This window comes from Patagioenas fasciata, chromosome 1 (assembly GCF_037038585.1).
Source record: "Patagioenas fasciata isolate bPatFas1 chromosome 1, bPatFas1.hap1, whole genome shotgun sequence".
NCBI classification, from domain to species: domain Eukaryota; kingdom Metazoa; phylum Chordata; class Aves; order Columbiformes; family Columbidae; genus Patagioenas; species Patagioenas fasciata.
The window spans coordinates 175,186,809-175,208,810 of record NC_092520.1 but is presented as its reverse complement, the minus strand read 5'-3'; the positions used below and the strand labels follow the sequence as shown (position 1 = coordinate 175,208,810).

Genomic DNA, 22,002 nt, shown 5'->3' with positions numbered 1-22,002 from the left:
TGTGAGACTGCATTTTTTTAGGCACCAATGATACTACCATCACTGGCAAAAGTTTAAGGCAGAAAAGATTTTAGAAAGGTAGGGAAAGTACAATAAAATACTGCACGTGGTTTGATCTGACCTATGTGGTTACCCAAAAGACAACGGGGAAACAAAGACACAGGCTTTGTCTGCAAGGAGCATGATTACTTTTAAAACAATTTTTATCTCATATCCAAGAGTTCTGGTAATCCTGGCCACAAAAGCAAAGAGAAAAGGCAAGTAACAGGGAGAGTGTATCCTTTTCTGTTGCCCCAGCAAAACCTGCCAAATCTTATGAATTCTAATCCCCAACTGGCTTCAAAACATTGAAAGGCATGTAGCCTAAGTGCTTACAACTATAAAGATAATTGTGCTTGGAACATAACATTCTGATTCAGCCCTCAGCTCTCTGTTCTGCTTCCCTTCTCCTAAATCTGTGAGCTCACCTGTGAAGGAGTCTCTTCAGTCACTATTTTTCATTAGCTGTTTGGTGCCCCTGTAAGATCTTTGTTTGTCACTTTAGTATGAGTTACCAGAACTCATCAGTCAAACTTCACATTAATTAACTCTAGACGAAAAACCCTTCAGTTTGATAAACTGGGCTAAAACAAGTAGAGATACGTACATGTAACAGGGAGCCTGTGTGTCAGAATTAGAATTAGAAATCCTAGCATCCTTCCTTGGCTCCTGAAGCTACATTATGAATCCAGACACAAGAGAGGGACAATTAAAGTGAGACTACATAAAAACAAACAGGTTGATGATCAAATTGACTAGACAAACATGCAAATGAAAAATGTATGGTTTTATATGCCTGCCAGTTCTTATGATCTGACAGGACTTGAATGTTTGTTCTCAATATATCTAACAGCTGGCTTAACATAAGTCACTTACAAATAAACTCTTTAGAACAAAAACAATTTTAACAGTATAGACATTGCCATATGCTTACTTTTGGCAACTATGCTGTAGTAAGTTCAGAATTTACTATAAACTGACAATTCTCTCCCATCAGAAAATATTCTTGCCTGAGCAAAACAGCTATTTGGCAAAACCGTCTTTAGGTTTGAGCTGTAATGTGGAGACAGATGTCGTAGAAGAGGGGAGAACAGTGGATAGCACTTACCCTGACCTGGTGAGGCTTTCTGACACTGTCTCGTGTAAGATTCTCACAGAGAAACTGATGGAAGTGTGGGCTGGGAAGAGGGGACAGTGAGGCGGACTGAAAAGTGTCTGAATGGCTGGGCCCAGAAGGTGCACCAGCACGTGTTGGGGGATGAGTGGCTGGAAAGCAGCTTGGCCAAAAAGGGCCTGGGGATCATGGTGGACACCAAGCTGAATGTGAGCCAGCAAAGTTTCCTTGGGACATGGAAGGCTAATGGTACCCTTGGCTGCATGAGGAGGAATGTCCCCAGCAGATCAAGGGAGATGATCCTTCCCCTCTACTCCGCAATTGCGAGACCACACCAGGAATGCTGTGTCTGTTTTGGGCTCCCCAGTACAAGAGAGACATAGGCATACTGGAGAGAGGCCAGGGAAGGGTCCTGCAGATAACAAAAGGACTGGAGTGTCTCTCCAGCGAGGGTTGGCTAAGAGAGCTGGAACTCTTGACCCTGGAGAGGGCTCAGGGGCATTTTATCAATGTGTGTAAATGCCTGAAGGGAAGCTACAAAGAAGAGGAAGCCAGAATCTTTTCAGTGGTGCCCAGTGACAGGACCAGAGGCAATGGGCACAAAACAAAATACAGGAGGTTCCTTCTGAACATCAGGAAACACTTTGTTTTACTGTGAAAGTGCCCAAGCACTGGCACAGGTTGCCCAGGGAGGTTGTAATCTCCAGCTGTTCAAAAGCTGTCTGGACATAGTCTTGGACAACTGGTCCTAGGTGGCCCTGACTGAGCAGGAGATGATGACTTCCAGGGACCTCAACCTTTTTGTGATAGATGTGTAGCCACCCTTTTCCAGCAGCTTGCTTGTCAATTCATAGATATGTAACAACCTCAGAGTAAAAAGAAAAAAAAAATATATTCTGACATGACAAATCTCACAAAGGGGAAGTGCACATTTTTTTAAAAATATTCTCCTAAAAAATCACCCACTTATAATTTCATGCATTTCTTAATTATTTGAGTCTATCATGCACTGTGTGTTCTCTGCTTGACTTGCTGCCAGCCACTGCCAGTCTCTACTGGTTCCACAATCTAGTGTTCGGCAGTTTTCTCATCCTACTGATGACTTCAGAGTTGAAATTGTTTCTCTTTCTACCTTACTCAGTTTTACTGTTCAGTACAGACAGTTTGAGTGATGTTACCCAAGTCAGATGAAATGACCTAGCATCTCGCTCCACTTCTCATTCCTTCTTTTTGATGGCTCTAGGTTTCATAAGAAAGTTCAGTGAGCTAATTTGGCTCACTGATCCAGCAGAAAACTTTTTTTTTAATGGCTTTGTTTTCAAAAGTGAATTAGACTGCTCACAAAAAAGTCCAGTTATCCAATTTACATCCATGCCAGGTGAGGCTAAGGAGCAGGCGCACTGAGCTGCTAATGATGAAAATCAGAGAAAGGAGTGAATAAAAGTGCAGTCCCTTCCCTCCCTTCCCTAGGTCATGGCAAATCATTGTGTCAGTTCAAACTGTTTCTTGTTATTTCACCCTTGAGTCAAGCTTCTTCATTTTAGTTTCAATCTCTTTAGCATAAAGAGATTGGACCCTGAGAGACAGAGCTGCCACATTTCTGTTAGGAATATCCTGAGGACAAACATACAAGCACATGGTGTGTAGATTGCCAGAACATGTACAATAGATCCAACACTCTGTGGACACGCCAGGATTACTCTTTGTACTACAAGCACACTATATACTTAATTTGCAAAAGCACACTATTTTCAAGATATGTCAGATTTATTATGATTACGCTGCAGAAATGTCTGGGATTTCTGAGTGTCTTTTGCCCCCTCAGTTAATGGAGTGTAGTTCCAGCAGGGCAGCCAGACATCTGGAAATCCTGCACTAGCCTTAGAAGAAATCCCATGGTCCCAATGGAGGGAGGGAGGGTGGGTGGGAAGAAAAAAAAAGTGGACAGTCTGGGAAAAACAGACATATAGCAGTCATACCAAAGTTTACAGGGAGGTACAATATCTATTATTAGATCAAATCACTGGAAATAAGAGCTCCCATCACAGTTTAGACCCCTTCCTCTCCACAACCAACTCATGCTTTGAGGTTAAGTCTGAAAACTCCTGTTCCACAAGGCCTTTTCAGGATGTGCTTCTGCTATCATCATCTTGAAGCCATTGTGCTATATGAATAAAATTATGCACAGTCAGCTTCCTTACACAAACTAGAGAGAACAACTTAAGCATTTGACAATGCCAGTTATGACCTTAGGACAGTCTTTCCCCACACAGTCCTACACTTTTCCATCTTCTGCTCCCCACCTCTTCTCTCCTCCTCCCCCAAACCAGTTACTCACCATTCTTCACTAAAGAAATAACTTTCCCCACACCGTTCACTCTCCTAATTATTATCTACTCAAAATCCTAGATCAAGCTCTGCAATCTCCTGTCCTAATTAAATCAAAGTAGTTTGCATAAATAACATTTTCTGGTTTTAGGTTCTAGATTTTGCAGCAAAATTTCCAGTCCTGCTTCAGGGCCAGAAGGTTAAACATTTCTCAGTGACGCAGGCTCCCTTAGCAAAAGAGTGATGAGGAAGTGGTCCAAAAAACCCTCATTCTTCCCAGGCACTAAATCAACAACCACAGCAAACAGCAAGTGCCTCTCACCGAGGAAAAGTGGGAGGAGTGGAGCAGTCTCTCATTATAAGCAGTCACTTAGTCTGCCACCATAATGCAAAAGCCCAGTACAAGGAGGAGAAGAAAACAAAGCATAGGAAGAAGAAAAAAAAAATCAAAACCAAACAGAAATGAGACTGTGTGAGTACATTTAAAGCTATACTGAAATCAAAATTTAAAAAAAAAAAAAAAAAAACCTCAAAATTTTGTAGAATACTGCATTTCTGGTTTAAAATTGCTATTTTTTTCTGGTCCACTGAGGTTGCCGGTAACTTTCTAGCTTAAATTTAAAGAAGCTTTGTCCTTTAAATGGGCTGAAATCTTCCTGCCTGAGAGACCACTTTTCAGACACTAACACATGTCAGTATCTGGATTTTCAAGATAAGATTAGTAGGCTCCTTATGCAGAAACCTCTATTGCTAATCTGGATCTTGTTCCTGCTTAGTTTGAGGTAACACAGGGTCAGCAAGGGTGCACTGCAAAGTGTTTTGTGTTTGTTTCAACTTCTAGTGAAGGAACTTTGAAGGCTCTAAGCTACAGGAGTGTTTTGCAATAACTCAAGCTCGAGATGCTTTCTGAAGAGCTTAACTAAAAGTTTTGGGAGTTGTAATTTTTAACTGGTGGTACCTCAGTGCCAGATAGTTACTTTAATAAAGCCAAACTACTCCGTTTATTTTTAAAGGCATACATTTAATTTGAGTGTACATCAGTGAATGCAAAATCCAAATCTCAAATATTGAAAGACGCAGAGAAGGAAAAGCAGCTTCAGAGTATCTCCAACAGAACAACAACAACAAAACAATAAAAAAACAACACACACACAAACACCCCCACCTCAAAGTCACTTATCATTACAGGCTGGTAAAAAAAAAAAAAAAAAAAGAAGAAAAAAAAAAGACTACAAAGAACCATAAATATGTTTCTCAACCTACTTCTCACACTGGATAATTAAATCGGTTCCTAACCTGTTGGGATTCCAATGCTGTGCATAATGCCTAGGAAGTATCATTAACATTACTTAGAGCATCCAATTTTTTTTAAAAAGCATCATGATAGAAAAGAGTATTCAACAGGTCACATTAGCAGATACTATTTCACTATTTTAGCACTTGCCCTTAAGGATACTGAAAGTCGATGCAGCTTCTAGTGAAAATATTTTGCACTAAAAGACACTGAAACACATGGTCATTTAATATTGAAAACTAGAAGATGTTTAACCAAAGAGAGAAATTCTAGGACAGCTTTCCAGTATGAGTTGCTGGTGAGTGAGAAATCTAAACGGTGCTCAATAAAATTATGAAGGGGAGTATATGACCTTATTACTTGCAACAGCAGGGGAGTGGGCTCTGTGACCCTGAAGGGTAATTCAAGTTCTGCTTCTTTATGACTCCTTACCTACTTAAGCTATTGCTAAATTATGCAACATTCTCAAACCACACTGAGGTTAATCACAAAAGAGAGCTGTGCCAATGTAATTAAACTACTTTCCTATATTGATTCTATTAGTAAAATTCTCTTGACAAAGAAATTGAGGGGAGAGGGGGGCAATATATTATATCTTCCATTAAGAGAAAGTTTCTTATTTCACCTCCATAAAGCAGGGCTCATGTTTCCTTAGTAACAAATGAGGAAAAAAAGTTCAGTCTGCCACAAGATAACCAGCTGAGGTTTGTCCATTTGAAAAGACAATTTGAAACAAGTCTCTGTCTCTTCGTGGAAGAACCCAAAGGTCAGAACAGCAGAGGGTGCTGTAAGTCTGAAGTGAGGCTCAGCGACAAGGAGCATCCAGATGCCACACCAAGCTGTAGGTTACCTCAGGGTTGGGGGTTTGGTTTTTGGAGGGGGGGTTGTTTGGGTTTCGTTCAGTGTGTTGGTTTGGTTTTGGTTGGGTTGGTTTGAGGTTGGTTTTGTTTTGTGCTGCAGGAGTAATTTGAGACTGGTAAAAGTCGACAGCAAACAGTTACATATTAAAATTTATCTATATCAGTTTCCATATAACATCAAAGAGCAACATCAGAGACATCCCCAAAACCTTATCAGTTACCTATAATCCCCACTACTGATCTATACAGCTCTGGGCGTACATTAGAGACTGATTCCTATTGAAGCTTAGATATAAAAAATTCATATTTCAACATCTATAATAAAAATGTAGACTGGACATAGATCCCATTATCACAAAAAACAAAAAACAAACAAACAAACAAAACAATAAATCTAAACCCTAATGTAAATTTCTGCTGTCACACAGGAATGGAAACTTGAGCACTTTGTTAAACATTAGTCATCTCTTAAATCTGGCAAACACTGGATAGCGAGGAGTAACCAGGTAACTGGGGTAACTGGAAGGCAGAAGGGATGCGTGTCTGCACTATATCCCTTTAGGCAAAGCTTGCATAGTGTAATCATCATTCCAGTTTAGAGAGACCCAGCATAACATATGTTCAGATATTAATTTAGAATCTAAGTTAGTGGCAGGTCACAAAGATGACTATGATCCATCTGAGCCACAAAGATGACTATGATTGGTCTGAGCCTATTTAAATAATCATTAAGTGATTTTTATACAACTGTGCCTAAAGACCCCAAATAACAAGCTGATTTAAATAATTCTTTTTTACTTCGTTTGGTTCATGCAGTTGAACTATGTTCCTAAAGAAAGGTTGATTCATATTCATCATTTAAATGAACGGGTAACTTGCAGAATATGATGACAGCAATTAAACAGGGCCCATTATGCATGATGCATTGATTTCGCAGCAAGGAAGACTCTGCGTTAATCAGAGTTACAGCATATAAAACCTGATACGAATTGACATGCATTTTAAACTATAATTTAGTTTTTAATAGCAATTGGTGAATGAAACAAAAAAATGCAGTATGATGATGACAATCTTAGTATGTAGACTGAAAACTGGTTAAAATGCACACACACACACACAACCCCCTCCTCAAAGTTATTTCTCAACAGTTACATTTTAAAGTAAGCTGGAGCCATAAAAAAAGTTAGGAAACAAAGCAGCTGGTGAATAATTGTTTCGTGTCTATTTCATCTTTGCTGGTTTTGAACAAATGCGGCCTGTGTGTGCCCTTGAAAGTTCATTTTAGTTCACAGAATGGATAAAGACAAAAAACTGCATGGGTGGTTTTTTCCTGCTCACTCTTTCTCAACCTGTAATATCACACTGCATAAAAAGAGTGAAGTATTTTCAAAGCATACACAAAAAATACTATTTCTAAAAGGTAATGTAACACTTCAACAAATACTTACTCCAGGTTTTAACAGATTTCCAGCAGATTATTTTTTAAATTTAAAGTTATCAGTAGAAATAGGTACTGCTCAACTTAGTGAATCTAATGGGTAGTCTTTATTGTAGCCTGTCATTCTTGACAACAACAACAAAAAGCATCCTTTGTATACTTAGTTTCAGTACAATCCTTTAACTCTAGTTTAGCCAGCACAGCACCACAGTGATTTGATTACTCAATAGTTAATCACAGGGATAAAAGGCAGCAAAAGGTTATGTTCAAATCTTTCATGAATGGAATAACTTGGTAATGTGCAGCTTACAGTTGTGCACTCCTCACTCCATGTCTTGTAACAGCCAACTCAGAACTTCACGCAGTTAGTAGCTCTGGCATAAAAATTTCCATATTTAAAGCTGACTTCAGGAACGTCCCATTTGCTGCTTCGGAAAGAATTCCCACTGTATGATGACGATGAAGCTCACATAACTTTGTTCGGTCTTTGGATCACATGCAGGATTCTGGTTAAAAGCCAGTGAAGACTCATTTTATCACTACTCGGAATATACACATCTCAGGGAACTGTAGCAGCAACCAGGGAACTCTTTACACTCCCCAGGAACTTGCTACCTAGATACAAAAGGTTACATTTCCAAATGCCATAGATTCCACACTGAAATCCAAAGTGCTATTTTTAAAGTGGTGATGATGCAAACTACAGAGCTAGGAATGTTTTCTCCTCACCCCACCCTCCCTCCAAAACCAAAATCCTGATTGTGTTCAGTCAAGAACTCATTGCAATCTTGAAATTCCAAGTGGAGGGGGAGCGGGTGGTGGGGTGTGTTAGAAAAAAGAAGAAAAACAATAATTGATATTTTAAGTTCTACTTTTCAAACAAAATGAAATGCCAAAAATCAAAAGAAAAACCTCACAACTAGAAAAAATCTCTTACTAGGCAATACAAACAACACTAAGGAAAAAATCCTAGAAACAGGTGCTTGAAAAAGACAAGACGAAGTTAGAAGGCATTTTAGTGCAAGAATGAGAGTTTACTCTTATGAGTAACCAAAAGCCAGCACTGAATTTAAACTTCATTTAAAACAAGAAAAAGAGAAAACCAACCACAAAAACTGCAGCTCTGACATTTGTCACCCCTGAAAGAGCTGAAGAGGGGGACACCTCCCTTCTACGAATCCACAGACATGCTGTCCCCTTTCTTCCTATTAAAAGTAGTTTAGCACCTGACATCGCTAAAGCACTTCAACTTCAGTCCTTTAAAGAGGAAAGAGAAAAAGCCTGGGATCTGTGTTTTGAAAGAAAGAATGAATGGGATCAGCATCAGTTTGTCCTAAATTGAGTTTAATATATCCCTAATCTGCTAAAGTAGCTCAAAAATGCAACTTTTCCCCTGAAAAAGATTGAAGTTTTAAATTTGATTCAAGATGACGCTAATTTTCATCTGAAACTATTGATCCTTTTTCAGAATCAATTGGATACAAAGCAAATTAGACCAGAGAAATCAAGTTTTATCCACTTTAGAGAACTGAATGATTTCTACCCTCACAGTGCTGACTTCAAAACAACACTTCTTTTGTTCTCTAAATATGCTCTAATATGGAAAAAACCCTCTTGTTCATCTAAACCACACTTCTAGCTGTTTAGAACAACCTGCTTCTAGTTTGCATGCCTGGCTTGATCTCTAATAGATTCTAAGGGTTTTTTTTCAGCAGGTCAATAGAACAGCCTATCAAAACCCCAAGATGCTATCCAGTAGATCAGCCAATGCTGAAGAGATCATTTTTTTCAGTTTACTCATAGAAATTAAGATTACACAGAGACAATTACTAATGCGCATAGTGCACAGAAACAAACCAGTGCTACCCAGAGCAGGAAACAAAGAAGTTTCGAAGTAGAGCAAAATTTAGGGGAAATGAAATTCATTTTAAAAGTAGCCATCTGGCCAAGTGCTAACATCCATTAATTCTGGCAATGCACTCTTGGATTCTAAGTGTCCATCCATCCATGCAAGACATCTGCAAAAAATTATCTGAAATTTAGGGTTTATCTATCTGGCTGATTCCACCTATGGATGTGGACTGCACACATTTCTGTCCAGCCACCTGCTACAAGTCATAAAAAGAAACTTGTGAACAATAATAACTAAAATAAAAAAGAAAGTGAAATTATCTTTGAAAGTTTGTATTTGTCATTTAAGCAGAAAATTGGCATCACACCCAAGACTCCTGAGATTTCCCTAAGTTGCGTTGAGTCCCTCATGTGACTGTTTAAAAACAGTTTTAAGCCTGACTGGACCATAGACTGTGTCAAAAAAAGTATTCTTCTAGCACTCTGCCCTCTTCATTTAAAACAAAACAAACCAAACCAAACCTCATTCTTTCAGCAGGTCAAACACTCTTACAGAACAAAGCCAGGTCATATCAACAAACTATTCAGCCCGTATCTTGACTGAACAGTGACCAACTGCAAAAGAATTTGCAAGATCTCCACATGGCATAAGCAGGTAATGACATGAATAACACAAGGGCTTCAGGGGAACAAAAAGAAGAGGCTACATTGGGAGATTAGGTTGAATTAAATAATGAGAAGGAAACAGTAGGCTTTTGAAATTGTAAAATAAATATAAAGAAAACAAATGAGTCAGATGCTGAAAGAGTCAAGGCAGCAAAAAGGATCAAGTGACTCTTTGAGAAAAACACTAGTGAGGGAGCTTCCACTGCTAAGAACTTGGTATGGGTAGACCTGCACGTGAACTTCATTCTCAGCAGAATGAAAACACACACACACTGATACAGGGCTGTTTCCAAAACTGTCTTCTTGAATATGAAAGCAGAATTTTGCCTCACTGAGTATGGCTGCTTTTTGAATGATGGAGTCAGTAATACCATCATTCTTCAAACAAGTTCAGTAGTCCAATGAGACGTCAAATACAGCAGTTAAGTTTCTGCTCTTATTTTCACCGTTTTTTTTTCTAGGTCTATGGCCTTTTTGAAATGTCTTTTCAGCCTGATTTTCACTTTCACTTTTTCTTCCTCAGTCGTCATCTCTTGTATTGATTTTTTTACTCTCCCCTTTTCAGTTTCATGGGTGTGTTTAATTTTTTCTAGTTCATACAATGTGCATCTCACTAGTCACATTGTTTCTGCTTCGCTTTTGTTTGAAGAAATACTCCATCCCTGCTAAAACTATTATGCTCCCAGAATAATGAAGCTGTATTCTCTCCATCAGTTCTTTCTTTAAAATATTATGAATGTTTTCTCATATTTACTATCAAAGGTGTTCCGTTTTGTGTGCCCACCAACATGGAATACAAACATCATTTTGTATGTCAACTACAGTTTCAGATACTGTTCCTTCTTGAATGGACACCTGTTAGTACCCAAGCATTAAATAAGCACAGTCCTATGACCTGCATGCTTTAAAAACATTTGGTCTGTGGAGTGCAAGCTATGTGAGATCTACCAGGATAATTTATTTACCCAGCTTAGGCTGTGATTCTTCTACTTCTTCAGTGGCTGTTCATAAACCTTGATGAGTTGACTGGGACAACTGTTTCCAGCTTGCATCTTTCCAGTAGGGCTTCTGGAGATGAACATCAGGACCAAGAAGCCTTGAGAAGTCTTCTCATTAGATGACTCTAGCTCTCAACAGGAGACCCAATTTCAATGTCTAAAAAGTCTCAAGTAGTTTGCCCAACAGACAACTTAATTACCTAACTAAGCCAAATAACAGTAGCAACCAGTAGCAGCTTAAGTCACTATTAATTTTTTCAGAAAAAAGAATTTAACAATTTGGTCTCAGTATCAAGTAGCCTTTTTCCTTATCCAGAGGTTTGTAATACACTTCCATTATTCAAGACTGATCTTTAAAACTTACTATGCATATGGTTTCATCCTGTTGTCATACCTAATTTCCCTACCAATCTTGGGAATACATCTACGTAAACATTTGCCTGCTTCTTGCTTAATATTTTTCCAGCAGTGGTTGATCCAGGAGAAAAGAGAGCTGCCACTGATGGAAGAGGTGCAGTAAATCTGTATCCCTCATTAGGTAAACTAAGCTTGCCAGGAAATTGCTTCATTGCCGAACGCCACTGCATAATCTAGGACTAGGGTTAGCTGACTTAAGCGAAAGCTACATACAAGTACTCTTTAGTGGGAGAAACTCTCGCTCTAAGAATTAAATGCAAGCCTCAGGAGTTTTCATCATTAGGAAGAAACTAGAAACACAGCCACAAATCAAGTTTGAAAAAAGTAATACTAATATGAAGGCTGCTTCCCCAATTTTAACAAGTCTTACTTTATTCTGTGAGTTTCCCCAGAATATCATGTACAAATTCAGTTACTAGAACCCCCAAATGTAAATTCCACGGGTCTTCCCTGTCTGCAAAAACAAGTAACATAATTAGAAAACATATTTTGGGAGTCTTTATGTAACAAGAAAAAAAATCAATTTTTTTTACAATAAAGATAGATTAGACACTTTCTTGCCATATACATTCTCTTCAATACCAAACACCTTGCTAATGTCTAAATCCTATCTCTAAAATTCACAGACTGCATGACTATGACTAGAAGAATTATGTATTTTGTCCAAACACTCTTCGGAATTGAGACAAAAACTATGTATTCCATGTAAGACATAGCCCTGCCATAGCACCTTTATGCCTATCTACAACAGGAGGTGGAAAAAGCATACTTCAGTTCTCTGTAAACAACAAAGAACACAACCATATGTCAGAACTATAAAATAAAGGTCATACAAGGTCTTTATAGATATACACAGTCTTCACAGATATTTTACAAAACGTAAGACTCTAAGATAGGGAAATCAGTGCCACAAATTTAGGAAAAAAAAATCTGAAGAAGATGATATTAAATTATGAAGTTATTGTTTTACTTGTCTCTGTCCAAGTCACTACTTGAGGAAAATAAAAAGTATCTAACATTCAGAAACAAATCTGTCTTGACATTTTTGGCATTACGTGTGTTCTGCTTTTCAGGCAACGCTCTACAAGAGATTAAGAGTACACAAGTGCAAACCCAAACTCCTAGGCTACTACTAGTTTGCGGTCAAATCTTAGCAAGGTTACAGTCAGTCTCTGTTCCCGCCTGTAGAACAAAGGACATTCATATCTATACACATTTGCTAAGTTTCGTGACTACAGAATATTCTAAAGCCTCAGATAAAAATGCTCTACAGAAGTACACCAGACTGTCATCAACAGATAATTCTCACTCTAGCATGTCTTATACACAGAAATGCAACTCTGTACATATCTAAAAGGTAAGCATAGTATCAAGGACAAAACTGTATAAACAAAATACCATTTTCATTCTCAAGGAAACAGTCATTCAAGATATAAAGTATTTATTGGGAACTTTCAAAGCTGAAGTGTTTTCCCCAAAATACACAAGTTAAAATCTAAAGTATTGAGAATATATTTCATCGAAAAATAATTTACAATAAAACTGCATAAATCAGCCAAAGTTAAACAAGTCCTAGACTTGGCAGGGATTTTCTGATTTTCATGAGGCACCTAAATTTAACACCAGGGACCAACAAATGATGAACAGAAAGATAATTTCATATCTGGTGAAGCTCTAAAGTGATCAGTATTTAATAACCAACTAGCATCCATTAACACCTGCATATGAAGTTACTACAGAGCTCTAATTTGTCTTCATTTAAAGTCACATAGCCTCCTGGCACTCCCTAGATAATTCAGCAACCATGATTCACTAGCAAAATCTACCCATGGCATATGTTTGGGGTGATACCTGATTGGAGTGTTGTCATCTGCATTTCTGGTTCCAGCAGGGTCATGTTGATCCTTTTCTCAACAGTTAAAATCCGTTAAAGACCTCTCTTTACATAGATATATTTATAGATAAAAATATGTTTAAAAAAAAAAAAAAAATCCAAGAGGACCTCTCAACTTTAATCTTTCTCAAAAGTTGAAAAAATTCTCATCCTTACATGATGAAAACTGTGCCTACTGAGAAAACTCAGTCTTTCAACATGCAGTTCTCTGCTTATTCACTACAGGCAAGTTGGAACAGCCCAGAATCAAACTAGTGCTAGGAGAAAAATGAATACTCAAAGGAGAACGCAAGATGTGTAGTTTGCAGAAGGTCCGCCCCTTGATGCTCTGTAAGGGAGGGAGGAGGAAGGGGTCAGAGACACTAAAACTGGCAGTTTTTTCCCCTTCTGAAAGAGAAGGATGACGTCTTGGTTAGACTCTCAGTCCCCTAAGGGGCTCTGCTGATGAGGCAATTTCGTTCCAAGGATAAGGAGACCCAGTGTTAACATAAACACGCAGACATCCTCAGCTTTGAAACAACGTGGCCAAAAACATGCACATCCTGCTGATAGATCAGTCGCTTCTCTTCGATTTTTACCAGTCGTTTTTCTTAATAATTGCACTATTCCTATATCGCTATGAACTCCTCCTGCTGCCCACTAAACCTGAGCTACTGTAACAAAGGACCGGAATTTCTTCCAAATAGATGGTAGCATCTGTTTCTTAAAAAACAACACGAAAACTAACCATTTTTTCTCCTTTAGACTTTTCCCATTGTGGATCACACCCTCCCTCCAACCTGTCTAGAGGTTAGGGAAAAAAAAGCTGTGTTTCCCCATATACAGATTATTAGTTTCAAATGGTTTTGGAGAGTTGACAAAACCTTTATAGTCAAGTATTTATTGAGTAAAAGATAAAAATAGAATTAAGCCTCTCCTCACTAGATGATTTTAGCTCCCAACAGAAAGGAAATTCAATTTTGGTCTCTAAAGAGCCTCAAGTAATTTGCCCAACAGATAATTTAATTATCTTAACAAACTAATTCCAATGCTTCTATCCCCAGAGCAGCTTTCTCTTATTCTCCATCCTTCCCCAAGGCTCATAGCCATTTCTCATTAGGTCATCTAAGTAAGTAACTGCATATATTTGCACCAAGCCCAAAAATATATTGAGCTCTGCATCAAAGATACAGGCCAATTTTTAGATTTAATATCCCTTTGCAGCAAGTCAGAATCTCTCTCCTGCCACAATAGTATTCATGAAGATGAGTAACTGGGTGTGCAAAACTGCTTTTGCACTGTTTTCTGACCTCTCCAATCTTAAATACCATCAGGGCTTCTACAGCACTCAGCTGAAAGGACTCCCCAACAGCTGCTCAACAGCTGAGAGAAGGGTATGGCAGGTTTTAGCAACATCTCATCCTTCCCCCACAGAAACACATCTGGGGCTTCAAAGAAGGCAGCAGAAACTCTTTTGGCAGCTTTAAACAATACAGGAAAATCCCTTAAAGTGATGATATTGTAGTATTTCTCTGATTTCCATATTCCTTACATCAGTAGTGTGTTGTAAAAGGACAAGAATCAGTTGATTTGGGCTTCTCTCGTATTCAACCACCACCTATGCAGTCCTAGATTCACAGTCGGACTAGGCAAAAATTGCAGGTCTAAATGTTCATTCTTGCTATGCAATCCTTATGGAAAAGAACTGCAGTGGTACACTGTATTCTGAGAATTTAGAGACACGAGTGACAGAAATAAATCACTTTAACACCTAACCTGAATATCCATATTAACAACAAAGGAAACCATTTTCAGCAGAATGTATACTTATTTTTGTCGTATAAGGGGAAGCAGTATGAGTGAAGTGGAAAGGAAATCTTTGCTACAGTGTCCAAGAACATCACTTAACTCTCTGAAGTATGTACACATGCATTATCAGTGACCATGAACAGGCAGATCAAATTTAAAGCATTAACCAGGATATTCCTTATCTGACCAGCAAGGAAGATGAAGACTGCGCCACTGAACGTCTTCTGACAGAGACTCCTTCATTATACTTCGTAGTAATGTATTGATCATGGCAGAGGGAGAGTTACAGTCTGCAGAAGTGTCTGATAGTAGCCCACTATAAACGAATTACAGAAAATTTGAAATTTTCCTGAGGAAAGCCACACATTCCAGCAGCAGGCTATCACTCAAAGCTAAGATTCAGTTTACTAAGTACTAGCAGCAGTTGACTGTTGTGAAACATGCAATCTCTCTTGCATGAAGCAGCCACTCATTGTTTAAGTAGAACAGACTGAGAATCCTGCTGAATCGCATTCTCCCTTTAAAGAGCCAGACTTCCTTTCCTCATTATTACCCTTAATATTTTAAACATCAAAACCAGCAACAGGAGTCCTTACTCACATAGACAAAACAGCTGCCCAGACCTAACTTGTTTAGCAAGTAGTATAAATTCAAGAAAAAGGAATGTTTTTTACATAGCTATCAAATTGCATGTCTGATGTTCATCCATCAGCCCTGAAACTTGAGTTTCAAATGAGTTTTAAACTCATCTCAAATGCAAACTGAAATTACGGAGAAACTAGAAAGGAGAAACAGAAGGGAGAGGAATATTACAAACCAGTGACTTGTTAACTTGATCAGGAGCAAACGAAAACTGTGTTGAGAGCTAACTTGTTAAAGCCACCACATTAAAGCTGGCGCTGGCATTACTTCTTCCAGCTCAACTATTCCCTCATCACTATTTAAAAGTTTGTTAAAATATTTTAAGAGATTACCACTTCTCAGCTGTTTAGTAGCTCCCATCAGTAACAAGCCAATCATTTCTATCATGCTCTGAATCTCACAGCTCTATCAGAAACTTTCAGACAGCACACTAAATTTATAGTCTCCTGGGACATGAAGTATTTTAACACAAATCTATCCAAGACAGACTGGTTGTTTTCATTCTACCAACCATTCCACTTACTCACACACAAGAGAAAACAGCAAGCCTCATTGGAATGTGTGTGAAGGACAGATCAGAGAGCGAGCTATATATTTCCTGTCTTGATTCTCTTATTACAATACAGACTTGATCTTCTTCACATGTAAGTTCTGGATGAGGCAAGTAACCACCACTTGGTAATGTAACTCTGAGTCACACTATTCCAGAAGTTGGACATACACTAGAACAACAACAAAAAAATACACCTCAGAAAATAATTTCAGAATAATCCTGTCTCTTTAAAACACTTTCTCAGGCATAAAGTACCACCCTTGTTGATAAGCAAACATGCTTAACTTCTGAAGTGAGTTCACAAGTCACAATATTAACTTTTTAAAAGGACAGTTTATGATATGATTTTAAGAAAACATTATCAATGTTTTTAAAGTCACAGTAGCAAGAAGATAGTTATAAAATCTGCAAAATCACCTTAATAAGTTATATTTGAAATAAAACCTGAATCTAACTGCATTCAATGTAATGACAATCCAGGACAGGAAGGGAAAGAAGGGGAGGGAGACAGGACCATATAATCTAATAAAATAATTATACAAGCAATCATCTACACAATTCTTTGAAATAAAACCAGGTGCCCTAATCAACATTTTAAATATTACTCCTGTCTTTTAACAGTAAATGAGCATAAGCACTAAATTAGCTCCTTAGAACCATTTAAAAAGTTCAGCTCCGTAATTTGTAAGGGAGTATAATCACCAACAGTTCATGTGGCAACAACTAATCCCATGCTTTGTACAGCACTTGGTCTTTTCAGTAACAGAAGTACCTTCTGATACCTAAACCACACACCTGTTACGTGACTTCAAGTCATACCAAAATTCCACACATTCCAACTAGTCTCCTTCCCCCTAGCACATATAGTACTTTATAGAAGGCAAGCATCCCAGATCAAGGAAACCCCAAAAACTGACAAGCTGGTACAAGTTTTGTCCAAACCTGTAATCATAAAATGCAACAGTTCATTTGAAAGAATGTTACCTCATCTTAAACAAGCCTACAGGGAGAAGAAACCAGGACTGCTGTAGGCTTCTGACACAATGTTTTTCATGACCTCTGGACAAAGATAACTATTAATTCATCTGAAAAAAAATGGGTCAAGAGAGTGTGTCAGTAAGCTAGTGGAGCAATTATAATAATTTCAAAAGAAAGCTAAATAAAGGGAGAACTTTGATCAGAAATGATCAAACTACTTAAGATTTGTCTATTCGTCACCTGTTTTTTCTCCTTTTGTTTGTAACCACATTCATCAAGGCCTTGCTCTAACCCTGCCCTAAGGGTTGGGAAAAGTTATCTCGGCATCTTAGTATAAGTGACCAAGAAAAATCAAGATACACTCAAGAGCTTCAGATGACTCTGTAATGACCTTTTTTTGGCTTGTGTGGCAACAAATGAGTCAGTCCTAGGTAATCTCTCACAGTTAAAGAAAGTTGAGGCATTGATGTCCATGGGTAAAAAAAAAAAAAAAAAAAAAAAAGAATGTGAATTTTGGGTAGAAAATCCACTGTGAAGCACAAATTAAATAACTACACCTCAAATGTTCCATTAAGCTTGATGTCCAAACAGAACTTCATCATTGTGTCGAAATATTTTACTAACACCTTACCACATAAGGATTCCTTCCACTGAAGTGACAAGAAAGTGTTTCACAGAATCATAAAATGGTTTGTGTTGGAAGGGACCTTAAAAAATCATCTAGTAGTTTCCTATCTATCTGTTATGTTGCAATACTTCACAAATATCCTTAATAGCTTTTATTGCATTTAAATTTAGTGTAACTTAATAACAGCTATTCAGTCAAGATGTTTAAGGTCTTCACACCCATGTATCTAGGTATACCTATCCTTGTAGGTACATACACTTAAAAGGATGTGTAGCTGTGACAAGAAAGAAAAATACAAAGAAGAGAGTGGGTCTGAAACAAAACAAAATAAACAAGAAAAGCCCCAGAAACTGTCACTTGCCGCTCTTCAGTTCTCTAAGAGTGGGGCAGGAGGCAGGGGGGAAAGGAATCCACTGTTCTAGGACATACAGCAGTATGTGCCTACAGGACTGCACACTGCACTCCCAGTTCTCCCATGGGATACATAATTCCATGATGCTTCACATGCCAGAGGGATTTCTATTTTAACTCAGCTAATGATTCATGTTCCAGAACCACGACCAGAAGTAACATATTCAGTACAAATCCATGTAATATTTTTCTTCAGACATCTACAGATAAACATAGTCTCTGTGAGCAAAAGTTACAGAAAGGGTTAACCTGTTAGAAGCGCTGAGAGTAAGTAGTTAGTTCAGCTGTGAGTCAGCAATGCCTGTCTCGAACTGCAAACCGGAGACCCTTTGACACAGATAGGCAGCCTCCAGCCAGTCTCCTGTTTACCATCTCCTCCCCTCCCACTGCCACTCAGCTTGAATCTTCCTCATACCTTGAATTTGGCAAGTTGTCACAGAAGCAGTTTCACTGCACAAGATATGTTTCTACAACTACTTTGGATTGCTTGAATGTTTAAGCAGATTGTCATCTCACTTAAAGGTTTTTTCAACGTGTTTGAAGCCAAAGGCACAACAACAAAGATCGACCATATTAAAAAAAAAGGACCTTTAACAAGCTCAACAGCTTTCAACAGCTGTCCAACCTCTACTCCAAGTGAAAAGTTCCCATTTATTAATTCAAAATGCATCAGCTATGTTTCTCAACAGCTCACTAAGCCAAGATTCCTTTTATGCTGTGACAGTTTGCAGATAACCGTATTTCAACAGCACTTTTCTGTCCCACAATACTTTAATGAATGTACACAAACAACACATAACGACATACTGCAGTCTAGGAGAAAAGAGCATTGTATACCTTTGAAGATAAGGACTATTCAGGTAGTCTATATCAGGGACTTTGGACTTTATGCCTTGTCTGAAAAGCTGCACCTCCAGCAGTAAAATTCCCACTGTTGTGCTGAACCCTGATAAAGAATCAGCTCTGAAGAGACCCACCTAATGAGTCATTTCCGGGAATATCCTAATTTTCTTTGGCAAAAGGTATAGGCAGAGGCATTACTTTTCAAATATTTTTTAAACTCAATTCTATTCTACCTGTTGCAGTCAAGCAGATTTGCAGCCCACAATGACACAGCTTCAAGGCTGAGTCCATAAAAATAACATCATTTTGATAGAGGAAAACCATCTATTTCTGTAAAATACTCCCAATGTACCAATTTTTAAACCTATCCAAACAACTGAATCATATAAAGATTACATTTTCTGTAACAGAATATCTTTTCCTCTGACCATAACAATGCTGTTGTGTCCTGCTTGTATCCACTCAAAGTGCTGCTACAAATTTCACTTTCCTAAAAAGGTACTCTTAGCCATTCCCAACACTACTATCCCTTTCCCTGTGGCATCAAGAATAAACTGATTCTTCCCAGCTTACGACCCTTAATGATGTCTCATTCACCAAGATAAGAACTCTGCCTCCAGTAAATTCCCAAAGTCACCTTCAGGTGGCCAGCCGTCACATTTTGGAAAAAAGGCTCATATGTTTTTCCCATGCTGCCTTCAAGCCCTCCACCACCTTCAAAACTACCCAGTTAAATTTAATTTGAAATCTCTCCTTGTTTTCATAACTACAAAATGCTCAGTTCCCTATTCTTGTCTTTTATTTACCACCATCACCTTTATCTCATACTTAGAGGACTGCAAACATTAAGGATTAGAAGCTTTTCATTCTTTTTTTTTTTTTCAGTTTTCAGCTTCTCCATTTTTAAGGCTTGAGAACACGACTGTAATCACATAATGATGGTATAATGTATATGAATGAAGAAACTATTTTTATTCTCTTAAAAACAGTCTTCTAGGTTGAAGTTAATTAATTCTTCCAACTAGTAAAACACTGATATGCTGTTCAGAGAAGAGCATGATCAGTTTCTTGAGGTAAAGAACCAGGCACATCAAGTGAGGTATTGCTCCAATCCAAACTACTGTCCTACAGTTCATATGTTCTAAATCACTTCATCAAAAGCATTACATTCTCATATAAAGCCACTCCAGAGCTCGCCAGCATTTCTAATATGCTGTGCCATGCAACTCCATGTAATGCATATAATGCAACATACAATGCCCAACTCTGTAAGGCACCAAGACTCAGCCATGCTCAAATCCATAGTAGCTTGCAGGTGAACTTGATAGCAAGAATTTAGACTCTAGCAAGACCTTCATATTGCCAAGAGCCACCAACAGATATTGCAGAGGGTGGAGAAAAGGGAGATCACCAAGAGGAATTCCCAAACAGAAGCTACCAGTTCCCATATGGTTTCATCAGTCAGTCACGGGATGGGGCTGAACACACAAAGTCTTTCATGGGAGCCCTGAGCTTCAGACAGTTCACATTTTTCCATAAACAGGAATTCTGGTCACCAAGAGACCCTGTATTTTGCCACTCCACTGTCACTCACCAAACAGTCAGAGGTATTCATACCATAGTTGTCCATAAGGTACCTGTAGCTCGAGAAACATAGGCAGGTCATTCTCACTCTAGGATCAGAAGGCCTACTGGGCTACTTTGGTTTTAACTCTAGGTCTTGTTCCTTCTTCTAACAAGTCTGACAAAACTTTTCAGACATTTGCAGTGAGAAAGTTTCTCACCCTTGGTAAGTGCAGACCAAGGTGGCAAAGAAAAATCTACAGATGGCCATAGCCTGAAGATGAGCTAACACTTCCTTTGACTGTCTCAGCTTTTCACAACCTTCAGTCATCACAAAGCACATGGAAGTTGTTTATGGCATTCACCTAAAATACTAAACTCAAGCCTTTGTCACTGGAGCTCTCTGGAACTTCCATAGCCAGTAACATCAATCCTTCCCATCAAATGATGCAAATCGGTTTTGTCGACTCTAGATTACTAGTTCTTCATACAAATAAAACATTGTAAGAAGTAATATAAAGCAGCCCCGTCATCAGAACACATACCATGACAACATCACCAGTGCTTCCTCGGTGAGGACGGATGTCAGGAGACACAAGTGCACTGTACCACTTACCATTTTTCCTTTCACTGAGGGGAGGCAGGTTGGGGTTTCGGCCATGGTGGAGGCTGAGGGTCAGCTCGGGCTGCAAGGAGAGCTCCTGCAGCTCATTGGCAACAGCTTCGCTCTGAGGGCTGGGGGCCGCCGAAAGCGACACCAGCACCGGCTCGTCATCGTTTTCGCCAGCCCCTCCTCCGTCCAGCCCATTTCCAGCAATGACGGAAGGGGGCAGGCACACCACCCCGGAGAAATCCACTTTGGCTTTCGTGATGGCAACCTGCAAGACAAACCAAAAAAAGAAGTCTCACACAAGAGCCTTAACCCACATGTCCAATTCATCACAATGTCTCCATATTCTAGACAAACACATTCTTTAGCACAGTATTTGTGTTATCATCAATTCAAATCCAACTAGTGATTGAAACTTGCCAAATTCAGCAGTTTATAAGCTTGCATAAACCTCCAAAAGTGTCACCACAGAAACTACTGATGAAACTACAGATTATTATCATTTTCTTAAAAAATGTGAGAACATTTCTCAACTTTTGGTCCTTTAGGAACCCAGTCTTGAGAAGACACAGACTGAGTTGTTCCATTGAAGATGGCCTATCTAGAATCTTGCTGAACTCTTGATTACTCTCCTTTTATACTCACAATGGTGTTTTACCAGGACAACTATCAATTTGAAATCCAGTCACATAAAGCAATCCTTCATAATAAACCTGGAAGGACAGCTGAGTACAACAAATGAGGATTTTCAAATAAAATCATTTGCATTTCAAAAAATAATTATCTTGTGCCATTCTCTCTTCTCCATTCGCTATCAATCAAAAATGAATGCAAGAAAAATATTCCACATAAAGTAAGCAAAAAAGCTTTCCAGTCTGAAACCTCTGACACAGTAACTGAAATGTGCAATATGTAAAGGGCTTTAATTAAATAAGTAATTTTTAAATGTTTCATGATATTTCCATAGTTCTTTAAAGAAGTATTTAAAAGCCACCACTATGTTAAAATTAAACTTCTTTTATGTTCCGTAATTTAAACAGAAACAAACCAGCTGGAAGTCTCCAGTGAAACGGTTCCTGTATCAACA

The 22,002-nt window shown here is 38.5% G+C and overlaps 1 protein-coding gene across 2 annotated transcripts in view; it reads right to left on the bottom strand.

Annotated features, from left to right (window-relative positions):
- MRTFA (myocardin related transcription factor A) overlaps window positions 1-20,984 on the bottom strand; it is a 79,527-nt gene extending 58,543 nt beyond the window's left edge. Inside the window, exon 1 of one of the 2 annotated variants that reach the window (XM_065835467.2) lies at window positions 20,922-20,984. Coding sequence is in view for 1 of the 2 variants with exons in the window: in XM_065835456.2 (XP_065691528.1) it covers window positions 12,857-12,902 (46 nt within the window). In the remaining variant the exon portion in view is untranslated. Of the gene's footprint in view, window positions 1-12,856; window positions 12,958-20,921 lie in introns of those variants that run through there. The other variant, XM_065835456.2, reaches the window with a different exon arrangement.
- Window positions 20,985-22,002: the final 1,018 nt, after the last annotated feature.